Source organism: Desmodus rotundus, chromosome 11 (assembly GCF_022682495.2).
Source record: "Desmodus rotundus isolate HL8 chromosome 11, HLdesRot8A.1, whole genome shotgun sequence".
Classification (NCBI taxonomy): Eukaryota; Metazoa; Chordata; class Mammalia; order Chiroptera; family Phyllostomidae; genus Desmodus; species Desmodus rotundus.
The window spans coordinates 2,949,351-2,966,519 of NC_071397.1; the positions used below are offsets into that span (position 1 = coordinate 2,949,351).

General features: G+C 46.5%; 1 protein-coding gene across 5 annotated transcripts in view; it reads left to right on the forward strand.

Moving 5' to 3' along the window:
* The window catches only part of BLTP3A (bridge-like lipid transfer protein family member 3A), a 61,257-nt gene that overhangs the window by 21,848 nt on the left and 22,240 nt on the right, over positions 1-17,169 (forward strand). For 3 of the 5 annotated variants that reach the window (XM_053913602.1, XM_053913604.1, XM_053913603.2), the window contains exons 2-9: positions 2,126-2,288; positions 2,373-2,411; positions 3,334-3,425; positions 4,759-4,948; positions 5,266-5,406; positions 5,816-5,986; positions 6,683-6,887; positions 16,680-16,766. In XM_053913602.1, coding sequence (XP_053769577.1) covers positions 2,126-2,288; positions 2,373-2,411; positions 3,334-3,425; positions 4,759-4,948; positions 5,266-5,406; positions 5,816-5,986; positions 6,683-6,887; positions 16,680-16,766 — 1,088 coding nt within the window. Of the gene's footprint in view, positions 1-2,125; positions 2,289-2,372; positions 2,435-3,333; positions 3,426-4,758; positions 4,949-5,265; positions 5,407-5,815; positions 5,987-6,682; positions 6,888-16,679; positions 16,767-17,169 lie in introns of those variants that run through there. The other 2 variants (XM_053913607.2, XM_053913606.1) reach the window with 2 other exon arrangements.

The following is a 17,169-nucleotide window of genomic DNA, read 5'->3' on the forward strand; positions in this document are numbered from 1 at the left end:
TAGGCATTATAGAAAAAAATTAAAGCTTTTATATGTCATGATCTCATGGTTCAAGGAAAACCAGAAACACTAAAAACACAGCTGAGTAAAAGGAAAGGATGTGTGTAAAAGGAAAAGGAAAAATAAAAGTTGGTAAACTATATAATTCCGAAGTCAGCTATTAGCATCTAATGTATGCAAGGGCTAAGTATACTTATGGATGGAGGGCAAAAGGCAGTGAACTAGTGTGGAAAACAGTGATGAGAGGCAGTAAAAAAGAATTACAGGAATGAGATTCACTTAGACGGTTTGTCTTACAGGGGAGGGTTATGCTGTGAGAAACTGGCCTTAGGTTGATCAGCCGAAGGAGATGAGAGAAGGGAGCTGGGCAAAGTCAGCTAGCAGTGCAGCTAGCTGAGGGGTACTTAGGCTGAGCATTCTGACGGCTAACCGTTTCGATCAGGAGGGGCAGCTGAGCCTGCACTGACTTCAAAGTGCTTAACATCTAATTGCTCAGGGGTGGTTACACGTGGGAGAATTAGAGAACGTCCTAAGATCCTAATTGTTTAATGTGCATTGCAGCAGCTGGGGAAAGAAGGCCTCAGCGAGGAAGATGTTTTGAGTTGGGCCTTGACTAGCTGGTCGTGATGAGAGGGCTCCAGGAAAGGTAGCTGCGGGTGGCCTGCGCGAAGACGAGGGGGTGAACGTGGAATAGTGGGAAGCCTGGCCTGTGTGAGCTGTCGGTGTCCCGGCCACCTGACTGTAGAGTCTCCTGTGGTCTGGATTTTGCTTATCACACGCTTACAGCGCAGCTCAGCAGTTTTCCTGTCTTGTCTGCCCCGCAGACTAGCAGCTGGACCCCGTAGCACAATGAGATTCGGGTTCAGCCCCGTTGGCAAGACTGTAGGTGGTGGTTGTGTGTTCTTTCATCACATCAAAGGAGTGTGTAAGAGCCTGGGGTTCGTTTTACCCTACCTCACAGCTAATAATTAGTGCCTCACTCTTCCATATTTTAAGTTCGTAGAGCTTGCTCTTCTGTTGTTTCAAGTGGTGTTAAAAACATACCTGCTTGTTTTCTGAGATGTCCGGGCCTGCCCTTCCCCTGCCCCCCGCCCCCATTTTAATTTATACTCTTTTCTTCATTTCTGTTACCCCGTCTTACTCAATTGGGATTCCTCTCCCAGCATTTTCTTCTCAGTGCGAGGCCCCTGTCCCGGGAAGGAGCCTTCGTTAGTTCACATGAGTTTGTAGGGCTAGACGGCTCCAGCCCCTTTGGGCCTCACTGGGGACCTCTTACAGTGGACAGACGCCCACCAACTTCAATTGCTGGCTCAACTTGGTCACATGGTTTTTCATTTAGCGCTTGGTTGTCTTGGGGTTCTTCTGTCCTGTGGCCCCTCAGATGCGCCGTGGCTTCCCTCTGCTGGTCTGAGCAGCTGCTTACCAGCACTCACGGCTTACGGCTGTTGACGTTTCCCCGCCCGCTCGTGCCTGGGGGGTTGTAAGGGTGCTTTACTTTCTGGTTTCAAATGTGAGCCGTGGGCTTTTTGTGTTGCCGTCTAACTGCTCTGTTTTTATGTGGGCATTCAGACCTTCCAGAGGGCTGTGTTGCCGCTGCTCCAGCTGTTCCCCAGAATCTTCATTGTAGGTCTTGAGTGGAAGATGGCATGGGGAGGAGGAAGAGGGTGCAGGGGGATAATGGTGATGGAAGAAGACTTGACTTGGGGTGGTGAACACACAGTACGATATACAGATGATGTGTCATAGAATTGTACACCTGAAACCTATATAATTTAATTTTATTAACCAATGCCAACCCAATAAATTCAATAAAAAAGGGAACTAGTAATACCTATTCTGGAATAAGCATATCTATGCACTTACATAAATAACTGTGATTTTATATATATGTGTGTGTGTGTATATGTATACATATATATCCATTATAAAAAGAAAAAGAAGAAAGATGACACAGTCGTGAGTAGAATGATAGGCCTCACCCAACATTGTACATAGTGTGGGGCAGTGATCATTAGATCTTCGTTACTCATGTTCCCTTTTCTCTAAATCCCGAAGTGTTACTGGCCGTATGCCCACTTAGCAGGTCCCCGTGGGAATGATAGCTTCTTATCATTCCTCTTTTCAGGTTTACTAAGAATCTTTCCCCAGACAAAATCAACTTGAGCACCCTGAAAGGGGAGGGTCAGCTGACCAACCTCGAATTGGATGAAGAGGTTCTACAGAATGTGCTGGACCTGCCGACCTGGTTAGCCATCACTCGGGTCTACTGCAACAGGGCCTCCATCCGGGTGAGAAGGGGTCCGAGTGCTCTTGCTCTCTGCCGCCAGCGGGCCCGCCTTCCCCAGTCCTGAGTCTTTGCTTTTCTCTTCCAGATCCAGTGGACAAAGTTGAAGACACACCCGATTTGCCTGGTAATGGCGTGTCTTGATTGCAAGTAATGGAGTGGGCATTGCTGGGGTGGGCTTAAGGGGTCTGAGAGGAGATGTCGAGGAGCCCTGATACGCTGTCCCTTCGAGGGAGCTGTGGCTGCTTTGTCTGGCCTGCGAGCTTCTCTCTGAGACACAGTGACCGTTGTCTGGACTGACTCTGTAACTGCCGGGCAGAACAGGGATTAGCACTGAGACACAGGACCCAGGAGTCCTGAGGGATTTTTGTTTTTTTAAGGTGTTATTTATTTATTTTTAGAGAGAGGGGAACGGAGGGGGAGAAAGAGAGGGAGAGAAGCGTTGATCGGTTGTCCTTGCACATGCCCTAACCGGGGATGTGCAACCCAGGCATGTGCCTTGACCTCGAGTTGGACCGGCAGCCTTTCGCTCTGTGGGTGACCCTGAGCCGACTGAGCCACGCCGGTCAGGCCCTGAGTTGGTTCTGTTTTGTTGTTTTTCACAACAAGTTTTACTGCCCAGGTACTGCCTTTAGATTTCCTGTTTTCCCTTAGAACCCTAACAAAGGAAAAATTAGAAGTTCAGTTCATGTTGACTATCGGTGGTTATCAAATGACAGCTCTTAAATAACTGATCGATGCGTTTCTTTATCCCAAAGACTGGAATCCCGAGAGGAACGGTAATATCTCTGTAACTGGATCTCTGTGTTAGTTTCCTGCTGGGAGCTAATCCCATACTTGTTACAGAGTTCTGCCACTAATGGAAATGAACGGGAAAGACGAGACCTCTCTCTGTATTTCAGTTTGTTCATTCACTCAGCAGGCACTAATTGTCTTCCCGTGTGAACCCAGCACTCAGCTAGGCACTGGGGCGCAGGGATGAGGAAGACGTGGCCTGTGCCGTGTGGGGTTTTGTGCACATGCTTAGCTCCTCATGGCTTCTATTGCAGTGTCTGGATAAGGTGGAGGTGGAGATGAAGACCTGTGAGGAGCCTCGGCCTCCCAACGGACAGTCTCCCATTGCCCTCGCCTCAGGACAGAGGTTAGTTGGAAACGTTAACTGGTCCAGATCACCTCTTAGTTAAAAAACAAAAACTTTTTATTATGGAAAATTTCAAACACACACCAGAGCAGAGAGAATAGGATAACGAACCCCCATGCACCCAGGATCTCACCTCAGCCGTTGCTAACATTCGGTCATTTTCGCCTTTCCCTGCCATTTTGCGGGGGTGCGTGTCTGGGCTGCGGCACTTGAAAGCAGGCCCCAGACACCGTGCGGTCCCACCCTCGGGTACTTCTGTGTCATGCGTGTCATGCGTCTTTGACAGACAAGGACTGAGGAGAAGAAGAGCCCATAGTACCATCACCACAGTGAATAGAATTAATGGGAATTCCTTAATGTTATCTATACCTATTTCATACTCAGTTTTCCTGAATCGTCTCTAAAATATTTTTTACAATACAACGTGGACCAAAGAACTGTGTACATTATATTTGGGTGATAAGAGTTTTAAAACTTTTTAATTCTCAACACTGACCTCCACCCCACTTTTTAATATATCATTTATTCTTCGTAGAAATTGGATTATTTTTTATAAAGAATTTCCCAGATTCTCAAAGTGTCATTTAAAATGTTTCTCATGTAGTCTGGTAGTTAGATTTAAAGGCTTGATTTGTTTTAATTTTTGTTTTAAAGAATATTTCAGAAATAGCTCTGCCTCGTGTAGCTCAGTGGATTGAGCACAGGCCTGTGAACCAAAGGGTCTCTGGTTCGATTCCCAGTTAGGGCACATGGCCTGGGTTGCAGGCCAGGTCTCCAGTGGGGAGCACGTGAGAGGCAACCACACACTGATGTTTCTCTCCATCTCTTTCTCCCTCCCTTCCCCTCTAAAAATAAATAAATAAAATCTTTTAAAAAAAGAATATTTCAGAGATAGTACCGCATATTTCCTGCTGTAACGTACCTGGAGACACATGATGTTCCTTTGGTTAAGGTTAATTAGTGTATTTAAATGATGTCGGCCTGGTTTGGTCCCCGGTTGGGGCTCATATTAGAGGCAAACAATCAATGTTTCTCTCTCACATTGATGTTTCTCTCCCTCTCTCCCTCCCTCCCTTCCCCTCTCGCTAAAATAAATTAATAAATAAAAATCTTTTAAAATCTTACTAAAAGGAGTACTGTATCATCATAAAGTTTTATTAGAAATGTAAACAACAGAAAGTAGAAATGTTTGAAGGGAAATAAAGAAAAAAGAGTCGTGCATAGTTTTAACGCCCAAAGACGGGCATTGCTAACAGTCTTGTCTGACGTCTTCCAGTAGAGAGTGTGCGTGTTGCATGCGATTCTGAATATTGGTCTGCCTCGTTTGTTGTAGCGAGTATGGCTTTGCTGAGAAGGTGGTGGAGGGGATGTTCATCATCGTCAACTCCATCACTATCAAGATTCACTCCAAGGCCTTCCACGCTTCTTTTGAACTGTGGCAGCTCCAGGGCTATAGTGTCAACCCCAGCTGGCAGCAGAGTGACCTCCGCCTCACCCGCATCACTGACCCCCACCGAGGAGAGGTGACAGCCCTGGCGTTTCGAGAGGAGGGAATGGGGGGGTTTGAAGTAGGACTCTTTCTTGAAGGATAGTGTTCCTGTGGTGGGGATGTCCTCAGATGCTCCCCTCTTCCCGGGAATGTAGGGGCTTCCCTTCCCTGTCCGGCATTACTGCTCTGTCCTTTCCACGGTTATGATCTCTCATCTACGGCCTTCTACTGGTAAAATCCCAGCTGGGAACGGTGGGAGTCTCTGCCTTGCCAGTCTCGCCCCCTTGGATTTCCCACCTTTTGCTTAATTTTATCCGCAGAATTGAGGGGTTTTACTCTCTTTTCTTCTAGGTTTTAACATTCAAGGAAATAACTTGGCAAACGCTTCGGATTGAGGCAGATGCGACAGACGGTGGCGATCAGGACCCGGTCACCACGCCACTGAGGCTCATCACCAACCAGGGCAGGGTCCAGCTGGCTCTCAAGAGAAGAGTGAGTGTCCCCGTCCTTGCAGGAACTTCCGATCCCCCTTCTCCCGGACCACTTGGCGTCGGTGTGCTCTCCTCCTGACGTGATTGGCCCCCGGAATGACAGCTGGGGAAGCAGGGCCTGCACTTGAGTGTTGCAGAGCACCCAGCGACAAGAGAACATGTCCACTCCCTGCATCTTAATTTCGGAAACCACAGTTTTTCCCCGTTAGGGACACTGACATAGGCACCTGGCAGTTGTCTTTTGCTGCTTTAGTGTAAGTTTTAAGAAATCGACTCTCCAAAGTACTTGATACTTTACTTTCATGTCCTGGGGATTGAAAAGCCATCTCTGAAATCGATTTGGGGACAGTCACCTTGGGGAGTTGGAGTGGTACAAGATGTTGAGCCTGTGTTCTGTGTGGCCCCCTCAGACCAAAGATTGCAATGTGGTGGCCTCCAAGCTGATGTTCCTGTTGGACGACCTGCTCTGGGTGCTGACTGACTCGCAGCTCAAGGCTATGATGAAGTACGCAGAGTCGCTGAGTGAGGCCATGGAGAAGTCAGCCCAGCAGAGAAAGAGCCTGGCCCCTGAACCTGTACAGGTTAGAGGCAAAACAGATACCGTTGGTGGGGCTGGGGAAATGGTCGGCCAGACCTAATTTATGCCAACATAGGACGAGTCTAGACTTCTTTGGCTTATTTGAGGGAGTTGTTACTTACTTCTGGATGTGTGTGCATAGGCCTTGCTCGGCCTCTGATTTATTCACTGACTCTGTTCATTGGGTGCCTCTGGTGTGCTAGGTGTACAGTGCACCAGAGGAGAGGAACAGAGGAGTAGACATCTCGTTGCTGTCCTTGGAGCCCTCCTGTTTTGTAGTGTGGACCGTCAGCAGGCTAGTGTACTGTGATGCGAAAAGTGCTGTAACAGTAACGGAGATAAGCACTGTGCTGTGAGGGCATGGGGCCAAGGCGTCTGGCCACCTGGGCCGAGACAGGGCCTTTGGGAGAGAGTTCCTGAGGAAGTGTTTTAGCATCTGTCGGCTCAGCCCTGGGGGGTGAGAGCTTGGAGGGCAGTTCAGACCTCAGGACAGAACTCCGATAGTTACTGGACTACTTATAGTTAGGCTTTTGGAATTTGGGTGGTTTAGGTGGGACAGACCTGCGTTGCCAGGTGAAGAGTTACAAGAGGAAGGGAATCTTGCTGAATTGTACTTTTCTTCAGGCCGGACTAAAGCTTCAGAAACCCTGCAGAGGGGTCTCAGGGTGTGGACGTCTGTTTTTCTTTCTGTCACATGTAGATCGCCCCGCCTGCTCCCAGTGCCCAGCAGGCCTGGGCCCAGGCCTTTGGTGGCAGCCAGGGCGGCGGCAGCAGCAGCAGCAGCAGCAGCACCAACCGCCTCAGCCAGTACTTTGAGAAATTTGACGTGAAAGAGTCCTCCTACCATCTGCTCATCTCCCGCCTGGACCTGCACATTTGCGATGATAGCCAGTCCCGAGAGCCAGGTACCTCGGGAGGCCCGGGCTCGGACAGAGCTTGGGGAGGAAGGCTCTTTTCCGGAGACACTGTGGAGTACTTTGATTGGCTCTCCTCAATCACATGCATCCCTGGAGCCTCAGCTGTCCTGTGGTAGCTTTTTCTGCCGGTGGAAGCAGTGCTGTTCAGCCTTTAGGGTGCAGCAGAACCACCTGTAACACTTGCTAAAATACACATGTTGGGGCTCTCCCCAGGCCCCACTTAAGTCAGAACCTTCAGGGGTACAGCCCCAGCATTGCATACTTTAGTTTTTCTCCAAAAGGCCCTTGGGCAGTGCTAACCACTGATGTAAACGCTAGGGAAGGAAATTCAACTGGGAAACCTCAGAATTTTCAGATTTAAAAAAAAATCCTTACCCAAGGATATGCTTACTGGTTTTAGAGACAGGAAGGTGGGGGAAGAGAGGAAGAAACAGAGAAACATCAGTGTGAGAGAGAAACATTGATTGGTTGTCTTGTGTATGTGCCCCGACTGGGGACTGAACCCCCAATCTCGATGTGTGCCCTGGCCAGGAATTAAACCTGCAGCCCTTCGGTGTGCCGGATGACACTCGAATCAACAGGGCAGAATTTTCCGTTTTAAATCAACTTAAATAATTATTATGTGTAAGTGTGCTCTTCCCAAGCAGAGAGATTATGCTGTGTTCTTGTCTTGCTCTTATGGTCATCAGAGCAATTGGTGTTACATACACGTACACATTTTTTCAGAATAGAAACGTAGTTGACGCATTTCTTTCCTTCATGAGCCTTGGGTAAGTCATGTTAGCTGCTTAACCCCTTCGGGTCTCCTCGTTTGTGAACCTGCGTTAAATTACATCTTCTTTACCTCCCAGGTTGTTGTCAGGCTCAAATGAGATATTACTGAATTTTGAGGACCTTCATTATAGGCAAATATTAAGTATTATTTTTTAAAATATATTTTATTGATTATGCTATTACAGTTGCTCCATTTTCCCCTCCTTTATTCCCCTCCGCCCTGCACACCCCCTCCCACCCTCATTCTCCCCCCTTTAGTTCACATCCATGAACTAAAGGTCATACATATAAGTTCTTTGGCGTCTACATTTCCTATACTAATCTTACCCTCCCCCTATCTATTTTCTACCTACCATTTATGCTACTTATTCTCTGTGCCTTTTCCCCCTTTCTCCCCTTCCCACTCCCCTGTTGATAACCCTCATGTGATCTCTGTTTCTGTGATTCTGTTCCTGTTCTAGTAGTTTGTTTTGGTTTTATTTTTTTAGGTTCAGTTGTTAATAGCTGTGAGTTTGCTGTCATTTTACTATTAATATTTTTGATCTTCTTTTTCTTAGATAAGTCCCTTTAACATTTCATATAATAAGGGCTGGGTGATGATGAATACCTTTAACTTGACTTTATCTGGGAAGCACTTTATCTGCCCTTCCATTCTAAATGAAAACTATGCTGGATAGAGTAACCTTGGATGTAGGTCCTTGCCTTTCATGACTTTGAATACTTCTTTCCAGCCCCTCCCTGCCTGTAAGGTGTTTTTTTTGTTTGTTTGTTTTTTGAGAGATCAGCTGATAGTATAATGGGAACTCCTTTGTAGGTAACTGTCTCCTTTTCTCTTGCTGCTTCTAAGATTCTCTCCTTATTTTTAATCTTGGGTCATGTAATAATGATGTGCTTTGGTGTGTTCCTCCTTGGGTCCAACTTCTTTGGGACTCTCCGAGCTTCCTGGACTTTCTGGAAGTCTGTTTCCTTTGCCAGATTGGGGAAGTTTTCCTTCATTATTTGTTCAAACAAGTTTTCAATTCTTGCTCTTCCTCTTCTCCTTCTGGCACCCCTATGATTTGGATGTTGGAACGTTTAAAGATGTCCTGGAGGTTCCTAAGGCTCTCCTCATTTTTTTTGAATTCTTGTTTCTTCATTCTGTTCTGGTTGAGTGTTTATTTCTTCCTTCTGGTCCAAATGGTTGATTTGAGTCCCGGTTTCCTTCCCTTCATCGTTGGTTCCCTGTAGATTTTTCTTTATTTCACATAATGCATCCTTCATCGCTGCCTGGGTCTTTTTTATGCTGTTGAAGCACCCAGTGAGTTCCTGGAGCATCCTGATTACCAGTGTTTTGAACTGTGCATCTGATAAGTTGGCTATCTCTTTGTCACTTAGTTATATTCTTTCTGGAGCTTTGAACTGTTCTTTCATTTGGGCCATTTTCTTTTTTGTCTGGGAGTGCCTGTTAGGTAGTAAGGGGCGGAACCTTAGGTGTTCCCCAGAGCCGGGCAAGTCACTGATTGTGATGCTGTACGTGGGAGAGGGGTCCAAGAGGGAACAGTGCCGCTTGCTCTGCTCTCTGCCAATTTTCAGTCACTTCCTCAGCTACCCACAATCAAATTGGCCCTTCTGGTGCTAATTCCCGGGTGGGTGGGCTTGTGTACGTTCTAGGACCCTGTGGGTATCTCCAGCAAACTCTCCTTTGAGGCTGGGAGTTTCTCCCACTGCCTGAACCCCCAGAGGTGTTTTCAATCAGAGGTTTGAGGCTTTATTTCCCTACAGTGGAGCCCTGGGTTGTGTGGTCTATCTCGCTCCCCAGTTGTTCCTCCTAGTTTATCTGTACACGAATGTGGGACCGCCCAGTCTGCAAGCCACCACCTCGCCCGGTTCACTGTGCCTTTCCTGCCCGCCCAGTCCTCCAGCCGCTGCCTTTGCACAAGTTCTCTCCACCCAGAGAGAACTCACCCGTCTCCGTCCCTCCTACCCGTCTGGATGAATGTTTCTTCTTCAACTCCTTGGTTGTCAGACTTCCATACTGTTCGATTTTCTGTCAGTTCTGGTCGTTGTCCTTCTTTTGGTTGTGCGAGGAGGCCCAGTGTGTCTATCTGTGCCTCCATCTCGGCCAGAAGTCTCTTAAGTATTATTCTGATGCTTTTTTCTTTAGTACTCTGTATGTTCTTCTGCTGTACTCCCCTTTGCTACCAGTTCTTGGTTTTACATGCTCTCATATGGCAGATTTCTCTCTTGCTGTCTTTTCTCTGAAGGTCATGTTTACCTTCTAAAGAGACCTAGATTGGCTTTCCTTGGGGAAGCTTCCCTTTTCTTTTCTTCCCCAAGCACCAGGCAGCATTGCCACTATTGCTTGGTCTTGTGGTGACATCAGCTCCCCTCTGCTCGCACTCAGAAAGCTGAAAGTGACAGTGACAGCATAAGGATTGCTTTTGCCACCCCAGGAAGTAAATTGCTCACTGGCTTGCCACCCAGTCACTTTGGAAGTTCTGTGTTAAAACAATTATTACTTAATTTGGTGGCTGTTTCGTCCAAGTGTTACTGTAAGGGCTTTGGGTTTTGTTGTTATTTTATTTTTAGTCCTTTCAGAAGTCTTCGTTTCGAGTGTGTCATTGAGAGTCTCATCCTGCTTGGTGAGGGGCCTAGAGCACTTCTCCTGTGTGGCAGGCTCTCCGTCCACGCTGCCCTGTGAGTGACTGCAGGCTTCCTTGCAGCCCCCATTTGTTTACCAAACTAAATTACTCTACTTGGTGGGATTTATGGAAGTTTTAGATGAAGTACTTTTAGACAGGGGATACCCTCAGCCTGCCACGGCCAGGTGTGTGTGGTGCAGGACGCTGAAGGAGCAGGAGGAGGAGGAGTCCCGGTGACTTGACCCTGCGCCTGGGATTTGGGGAGAAGGGGGAGGGAGAGCAATGCGGGGCGGGAAGGGCTGTAAGACCCCTGAGTTTCTGGCGGCACAACCGTGGGGCACGTGAAACGCTGGCGGCGCCGGGCTGTGCTGGTCTGTGCCGGGCCACCGTGTGGTGCGCGCGGGCGGCTTTGAAGACGCAGCACGAAGTGCAGTGGAGAAGATCCTGATGATTATTTTCACATTGACTACTTGTTGAAATGATAATATTTTAAGCATATGGATTTACAAAATATGTCTTATTAAACTCATTTCTCTTTTTAAAAAACTTCTTTTTCATGTGGCTACTAGAAAATTTAAACTTACTTGTGGCTCACATTCTATTTCTATTGGATAGTATTGCTTTATAACTGTCCAATATGCTAGCCCCTGGCCACATGTGGTTATTTAAGTCAAAATTAAACGAAATGAAATGAGTTTGCCATCTGCACCAGCCACATTTCAGGTACTCAGTATAATCTGTAGACCATAGAAGATGTCCATCATCACAGAAAGTTCTTTTGCGCAGTGCTGCTGTGGAGACCCCTTGAAGGCTCCATGTACCTTCTTTTCCATCCACTATGGCGGGGATGCTGGGGCCCCAGGCTAACACGCTCACGCAGCCCTTGTATCAGAGATGAAATTCCTGGAAACGGGGCGGGTCACCGGGGACAGCTTGGCTGGAGCTAGGGTAGCACTGTCTCTTAAAATCAAACTGGACCCTTGACATGGGTCTTGGCTGTGATTTTTTAAAAATTTGATACCAAAAGCAAAGGCAACAAAAGCAAAAATAAACAAGTAGGACTACATCAAACTAAAAAGCTTCTGCACACCAAAGGAAACCGTGAGCATAATGAAAAAGCGACCTGCCAAATGAGAGAAAATATTTGTAAATCATATCTGATAAGGGGTAATACCCAAAACATAATACAACTCAATAGCAAATAACCCAAACAATCCAGTTAAAAAGGACAGAGGATTTGAATAGATACTTTTCTGAAGAAGATACACGGGTGGCATGCAGGGACACAGAAAGTTGTTCAACATTACTACCCATCAGGGACATGCAAATGAAAACCACGTTAAGATACCACCTCACGCCTGTTGTAATGGCTATTCTCGGAAAGACGAGAATGAAGTGCGGATGAGGATGCGGAGAAAAAGCCCTAGTGCACCGCTGGTGGGAATGCAAACTGGTGCCGCCGCTGCGGAGAACAGGTGGAGGTTCCTCCGAAAACTAAACAGAGCTGCCATATGACCCAGCAACCCCACTTCTGAGTGTTGAGCCAAAGGAACTGAAAACACCCAAAAAGATACCCGCACTCCCATGTTCATTGCAGTATTGTTTACGACAGCCGAGGTACAGAAGCAGCCTAAATGGCCATTGATGGGTGAGTGTGTAAAGAAAATTGATAAAGCAACCTAAAAATCTGTTGATCAGTGAATGGTTAAAGGCGCGCGCACACACACACAAACATATGGGCAATGAAACATTATTCAACCATAAAAAAGAAGGAAATTCTATTTGTGACAACATGGGTGGACCTTAAGGGCATTATGCTAACGAAAACAGATTAGACAAAGACAAATAACATATGATCTCATTTAAATGTGGAATCTAAAAAGCAACCCAAAATACCGAACGCATAGATACGAGCACAGATTGGTGGCTTCCAGAGGGAAGGGACGAAATGTGTGCCTGGAGTCCAAGGGGCAGGTCACGGAGATGGAGGGCACAGCAAGGCGACTACAGTGGCTAATGCTGTGTTGTTTATTTGAAGGTTGCCGAGAGTAGATCTTCAAAGTTCTCATAACAAGAAGAAATTTTCTAACTATGGGGATGGGTGTCACCTTGGCTCATTGTGGTGATCATTTTGCAATATATGCAAACGTTGAATTGTTACGTTGTATCGTACAACTGCGATCAGTGTGATGTCACATGTCAGTTATATCTCAAGGAAAGAAATCGAACTGGAGCACCTCACACTTCAGAGGCTTCAGAGAGGAGCTTGGTGGTTCATGGGGAAGAGAGTCACCTGACTCTTTTTAACTGTTTTCCCTCAGGATAAGTCCTGTGAGCCCAAAACTTTGTCTCTTGAATCTAGGCCATCCTTTCCACCAGCTCATTGCAGAATTATAATTAGACATTTATGTCTCATATATAATTATGTGTTTATAATTCAGTGTGTCGGTGATTGGTAATTATATTTGATTTCAAGATCGTGTTTTTATATGCTCAGTCGGTGTAGTTTGTTGTTCTTTTAGCTCCAAGTAACTTCGACAGAGGGAGCATGGCTGTGAACCCTCTCGTGCCACTAGCCTAACTCATGCATTTTGATTGGGATATTTCCCCCAAGCAGGTGCAGATCGAGTCTTTTCTTTTGAACGGCTGTGTTGAAATATAACTCACATACCATATAGCTCACCCATTTAGAACACACAGCTCATTGTTTAGTGTGTTCACGGGGTTGTGCGGTCATCACTATAATCCAATTTTGGAGAGTTTTCGTCCCCCCTACAAGAAACCCTGTGTCACTCCCATCTCACAGCCCTAAGCACACACCGATCTACTCTCTGTCTCCATGTTTGCCTTCTCTGGACATGGGAAGTTGGTTCTTCGGTGGGTGGTGAAAAGAATCCTACATAGTAACAGTGGTTTGTGGTCCTCCAAAGCTGATCCCCGTCTGACAAGGTTTTGTTCCTTCGTATGTGATTTCTCTCACGGGGTTTGCTGGGGTATCGCATGAGTAGCACTGATGTTGAATTCATGAAGGGCACACGCACATGCGTGTGGAAGATCAGCACTGCAAACCGTGGTGAACAGATCAGAAGAATTTCTTTCAATTTATCGCTCGGCCTTCACGCGTCAGGTGAGTGCTGGCCCGCACACACCGCCTCGTCAGTGCTGTTTGTGTTTCGTCTTCCATGCTCTCGCGATTCGAGCTCTGAGGGCTAAATAAAACAGCTTGTATTTTATTATCTGATTCTACAAATGTTATTCACCCCTTCATTTAGTCAAGTGCTGAAAAGAGAAAATACAATATCTGAATTAATATCTAGCGGCTAGTTAAGCTAAAGATTATTTTTTCATATCAAGCAAAGGTTAAAATTAAGGTAATTTAGTTTTAATGGAATTAATTTGAAATTTTCAGTTTTATTTTGCTAAAAACAATTTTGAATAATAAATGATTATATTGCTGTTATATATTTATATAAAAAGGACATTTGTATATGTAATTCGATAAATTATAATTTATATAAATAAATTACATTAAAAATTACTCAGCAAACCCTGGCTGATATGGCTCAGTGGACTGAGTGCTGGCCTGCAAACCAAAGGGTTGCTGGTTCAATTCCCAGTCAGGGCACATGCCTGGGTTGAGGGCCAGGTCTCCAGTTGGGGGCATGTGAGAGGCAACCACACACTGATGTTTCTCTCCCTCTCTTTCTCCCTCCCTTCTCCTCTCTCTAAAATAAATAAATAAAATTAAAAAAATAAAAAATAATTACTCAGCAAATATAAAGTTAAATATTAGCTTTACATTTTTTAATTTAACTTCTAACTGAAAGAAAATTTAGTCTTTCTTAACCTTGCATTGAATAAAAGGAATAAGATTTATATTTATTCCTTTTATGTATGAAACATAGACATAGAATATAAACATATACAGTATATCTGAGGTATTAAAATTTTATGGAGGGGACAATTAGGGGAAAATGGGTAAAAAGGCTCCTTAGAGAAGGTAATTATGAAAAAGTGGTTGAGAAACAGAAAAACTGGTATAGGTGTATTTCTTGGTAGGATATTGATTAGTCCAAAACTTGTGAGTCGTAATTTGATTGGAAAAGACCCTCCGGGTTGTAGGTGTACCGGCTTATACTTAGAGGATCTCGGGGTATTTCCCTTTACGCTAGTAAGGGACAAGGTGGCAGGACAGAACAGGGGTCAGACATTACAGGTACGCAGAATAGTCCCTTGTCTTACAGTTCGTGGAATCTAGTTGAAGAGGTGAGTGTTTTGAACTCTGCATCTAGTAGATTCCTTGTCTCCACTTTGTTCTTTTTCTGAAGTTTTGTTCTGTTCTTTCATTTGGGCCATGTTTCTTTGTCTCCTCAATTTGGCTGCCTCCCTGTGTTTGTTTCTAAGTATTAGGTAGAGCTGTTACATGGCCTAATGTGGTAGGTGTCCTGTAGGGTACAGTGGCACAGTCTTCCTGGTCACCCCAAGGTGGGCACTCCAGGTGTGCCCACCCCCTGCTCCAGGCTGTGTACACCCTCCTGTTGTAGTTGAGTCGTGATTGCTGTTGTCACATCAATGGGAGAGATTTACCCCTAGGCTGATTGGCTGTAAGGCCTGGCTGCGACCACCAACCACCATGGAGGATCAGCTGTTGAGGGACCCACCCCACAGAGCAGGACTTACTTCAGTGGGGGTTTGGTGCCCACTAAGTCCGCCCTCCAGTGTGTTGCTGTGGAGGTGGTTGGGTGGTGGTCTGAAGCAGTCCATTGTTTGTGCTGGCTGTGGGGCCTTCTGGAGATGTAGGCCAAGGTCAGCCACCACCCATGTTCTGCCAGGGGCCACGCAGCTTGAACTACAGGGAAATCTGCAGGTGGCTGCTACTTGTGCCGGATGTGTCCAGGTGAGGCCAAACTGGAAACCAAGGCTGGCTGCTGCTAGTGCCAGGCCTGAGGCCACTTAGCAAGAGGTATGGGGCATGCGGAGGCCAGATGCTGCTTGTTTGAGGGATTTTAGGAAACTGAAGCATGAGCCAAGACAGGCACTTTGCAGGAAAAAGCTACTGGAAGCAGCTTGGGTGTGCCTGCAAATTTGATGGGGTGGAGTCCAGGGAATTACTAGTGAGAGCCAGGTTGATGGAGAGTCAGATATGGCACCTGTCTGCTGGCTCTGTGGGAGAGGGCTCATCAAAGGAACAATGACCTCTGCCAGCACTTTCATCTGGAAGAAAGCTGCCCTCCACCCCAGCTCTCACCCTGATACTAGCCAGCTCGCTTTCTCCCTGTAAGTCCCAGGTGCCTTTGGAGCTATTGCCTCAGTGCTGGAGCTCAGAGGCAGCAAGTCAGAGTAAGTCCACGCCTGGGCTCTTTAAGAGGAACAGCCTGGGACTCCAGAGGCCCTCAGTCTCACTCAGCCTCAGTCTGCACTGGTTTTTACAGCCTAAAGTTATGGGAACTTGTCTTCCCAGCACTGGAACCCTGGGCTTGGGGGCCTGGTGTGGGGCTGGGGCCCCTCGCTCCTCAGGGGGGACCTTCACAGCTGAGATATCCCAATTGTTAACCACCACATGTGGGCATGGGACCAGCCTGTTCTGCATCTCTGCTTCTCCTACCAGTCTCGATGTGGCTTCTTTAAACCCCTAGCTGTAGGACTTCTGTTCAGCTAGGTTTCAGACGGTTCGAATGATATTGTTCCGTAGTTCAGTTGTAATTCTGATCTGGCTGTGGGAAGATGGGAGTACCTCCCATAGATGATGGCGTGGGTGATGCCACCATCTTGCCCTGAAGTCAATATAGTATTTGATTCATTGCTGAAAGTTCCAATTTCCCTACAATACTCTGTATGTTTATTTCACAGTGTTCTTATTAATTCAGTACTTTTAGTATTCCATGGTACTTTGTATGTGCAGTTACAGCTTTTCTAGTATCACAGCTTTTGCTCTGAGGCACTAGAATCTTTTCTTAATACGAAAGGAAGTACTGTGGGTCCTGTGTTTTGAGGGATCTGACGTGTGCCTCTCCAGGTATTGTGCTGAGGGACAGTATACAGTATCGTTAGTCTGGGGGAATCCGTCAATCCAGGTTGTGGAGCGTGTCTATGGGAGACTTAGGATTGGAGGTCCCGGATCCTGAGTTTTGCAGTTTCGTTTGCCTTTCTGGAAATTTGGCAGCTATATATAGAGACAGTGGAATGTACTTTTTTTGGTCTTTTAGAGTATGTCCATGGGCTGTTGCAACTCAAAAGAGGAGGGACTCAGTCTCGAACATCCCCTGATACCATGGCCTTTTAGGTGCGCTGTGTATCAGATCCTCAAGAGAACTTTTAATGCTTCAAGAGGTGTTTAGTGTCCATTGTTCCTTTTGTCGCCAGCCCCTTCATCTTTCTGTTACAGGTGTCTCTGCAAACAGACTCCTGGGTGGTGCCATGCAGCTTACCTTCCGCAGGATGGCATTTGACTGTTACCCCTTCCACTGGGCAGGTATGAGAATTCCGAGGGGGGGGGAGTTCTAGCATGGCCCAGGTATTGAAAGCAGATCCCTCGGTTCATCCCTGGATGCCCCGCAGGAGGCTGCGAGGGCTTGCAGCACAGGAGGCTGGAAATAGCCCTCTTCAAGAAGACGTCTGGAAACTTTCAGTGTCCGTTATTGATGATTCTTTATCACTGTTGAGAGGAAGTAGGGAGGGGAGACAGAGCCTGAGATATTGCTTTAAAAACAAATTTGTTTTTTTAGATTTTATTTTTAGAGAGAGCGTAAGGGAGGTAGAAAGAGAGGGAGAGAAACACCCATGTGCAAGAGAAACATTGATCAATTGCCTCTCCTACGCCCCCAACTGGGGACCCAGCCCATAACCCAGGCATGTTTCCTGACTGGGAATTGAAC